This window comes from Trichechus manatus, unplaced genomic scaffold, assembly GCF_000243295.1.
Source record: "Trichechus manatus latirostris isolate Lorelei unplaced genomic scaffold, TriManLat1.0 scaffold00194, whole genome shotgun sequence".
NCBI classification, from domain to species: domain Eukaryota; kingdom Metazoa; phylum Chordata; class Mammalia; order Sirenia; family Trichechidae; genus Trichechus; species Trichechus manatus.
In genome coordinates, this window is record NW_004444130.1 from 4,539,936 (window position 1) to 4,542,010 (window position 2,075).

The 2,075-nt window shown below is 38.8% G+C and overlaps 1 protein-coding gene across 1 annotated transcript in view; it reads left to right on the forward strand.

The window, feature by feature from the left end:
• The window catches only part of CNTNAP4 (contactin associated protein family member 4), a 132,298-nt gene that overhangs the window by 124,040 nt on the left and 6,183 nt on the right, over nt 1-2,075 (forward strand). The window contains exon 16 of the mRNA XM_023741931.1: nt 88-101. Coding sequence (XP_023597699.1) covers nt 88-101 — 14 coding nt within the window. The remainder of the gene's footprint in view (nt 1-87; nt 102-2,075) is intronic.

Sequence of the window (2,075 nt, forward strand, 5' to 3'; positions counted from 1 at the left end):
CCGACTTGATGGCACCTAACAACAATAACAGCAACATCCCTACTTCTTAAAGCAATTAGTATTAATTGACTAACTGTCCACTTTAAGTTTTAGAGTTTAAAGTAATAGGTTTTCATATAAAATTCTATACATTGGTAAAATATTTTCAGTGTGTAAATGTGATCTTTTTAAAACTCACTTCACATCAGATTTTATCTTGTCTATTATCTACTTACTTTTTTTTTTTTTTTTGGTCCAGTAGCTAAGATTTCTTGAAGGCCTATAGAAACTTTATTCAACCTTTTTGCCTTGAAGAAATGTGAAAACCACTCCTATTGAAATATATTTCCTTTTTATTTTTTATTAAACTACTACAACTCCAAACCAACTTTCTGAAAATATGTATGTTTGAATGTGCATCCATAGTGATTGCTGTGTTGGTGGAACTAAGTTCTTTAGCTCTGTACACATTGATGGAGTACCTCTTATGTAACAAGATGATGCTCCATGCCCTCAAGGAGCTTACAGTCTAGACCATGAGTAGCAGAATGTTATTCCCTCAGTACCATCTGTGTTATAGTCTTGGTGGCGCAGTCGTTAAAGCACTCAGCTGCTAACCGAAAGGTCAGCAGTTCAAACACACCAGCCACTCCACTGCTTTCGTAAAGAGTACAACGTTGAAAACCCAAGGGGGCCGTTTTACTCTCTCCTGTAGGGTCTCTATGAGTTGGAATTGACTGGATGGGCATGTGGAACGGCAGGGTAGCTTCACGGGGTGAGAACACGGCCTCCTGAGTTAGAACACCTTGATCTGAATACCAGCTCCCCCACTACTAGCTCTGTGGTAATGGGAAATCCATGGAACCGCTCTAATTTTCCATTCCTTATAGAGAGAATGATATGCTACTCATGATACTAAACTTTTAATCAGCATTTTTATTATTAGGAATATGATGTAAATGAAAATGTAATGATAAAGGAAGCATCCTTCAGAAACCTAGCTATAACAAGACAAAATCAATCAGGTCTGAGTTGCGCAGTTACTTAAAGAATAGCTCGCAAGCCAAAAAAATGGCACCACAGAAGATATAAGCAGAGTGAAGGAAACAATATATCAATCAGAGAGTAGCTGATGGAAAAAAAGAAGCTTGTGGTTTGGAGTCAGGGGCGGATTATCCAATAGGCAAGGTAAGCATGGTGCTTACCATGCTTACCGGATCATCTGTAGTAAACAATTTCAAAGATGTGGTGAAACCAATGTGAAATTGTTCACTACGATTAGTAAGTCAGCATAAGTAAGCCTGTGCTTACCTTGAGTACCAGGTCACCCACCCTGACAGAGACTGTAAATTTGAAAAGAGACTTTGATTCTGTAGGAAGGTGCTGTGGGGTTGGGAGAGAGACAGATGCCAGCGATACCTAGAAGCAGAATCTTTGATGTGGTGAAAAAATGTGAAATTGTTCAATATGGATGATCTGGTAAGCAAGGTAAGTACCATGTTTACCTTGCCTATTGGATAATCTGCCTGTGTTTGGAGTCCAACAGACCTGGGGTGCAGTGCCAACAACTGTGTGGCTTCAGACAAATCACTAAACTTCTGAACTGAAGTGTCCCATTTATACAACTGGGATAAAATACTCTTGTGGCTGCTGTAAGGTTTAAATAGCAACATATGCAAATCTCTTAAAACAATGTCCAGCATATAATAAACACTCAGTAAATACTTGGTGTCTTCCTTTTTTGTAAAGAGAAGCAGAAATGCAAATTTTGTCTATGCCCATATATGGGATGTACAGAGGAGAGGTTGATGTGCCATTTTATGATCATATTGGGTGCATTGGTGCATCTTAGCCTGATACATTTGGATTTTAAACTCAACAACTAATTCTCCTTGTTTAGATTTCATGCTTACCAGGTAACTGGCATGCATGATGTATTTTCACTGTAAAATTATGTATTAATGTTCTGTCATCCAACGCAATCTCTGTCTGCAGCAGTCTCATGTTAACTAAGCCCTGGATCATATTGGGGTGAGGTCGTTGACACAGGAAGACAAGGCAGTAGGGTGTGAAAGTTCTCACTACTGTACATGAGT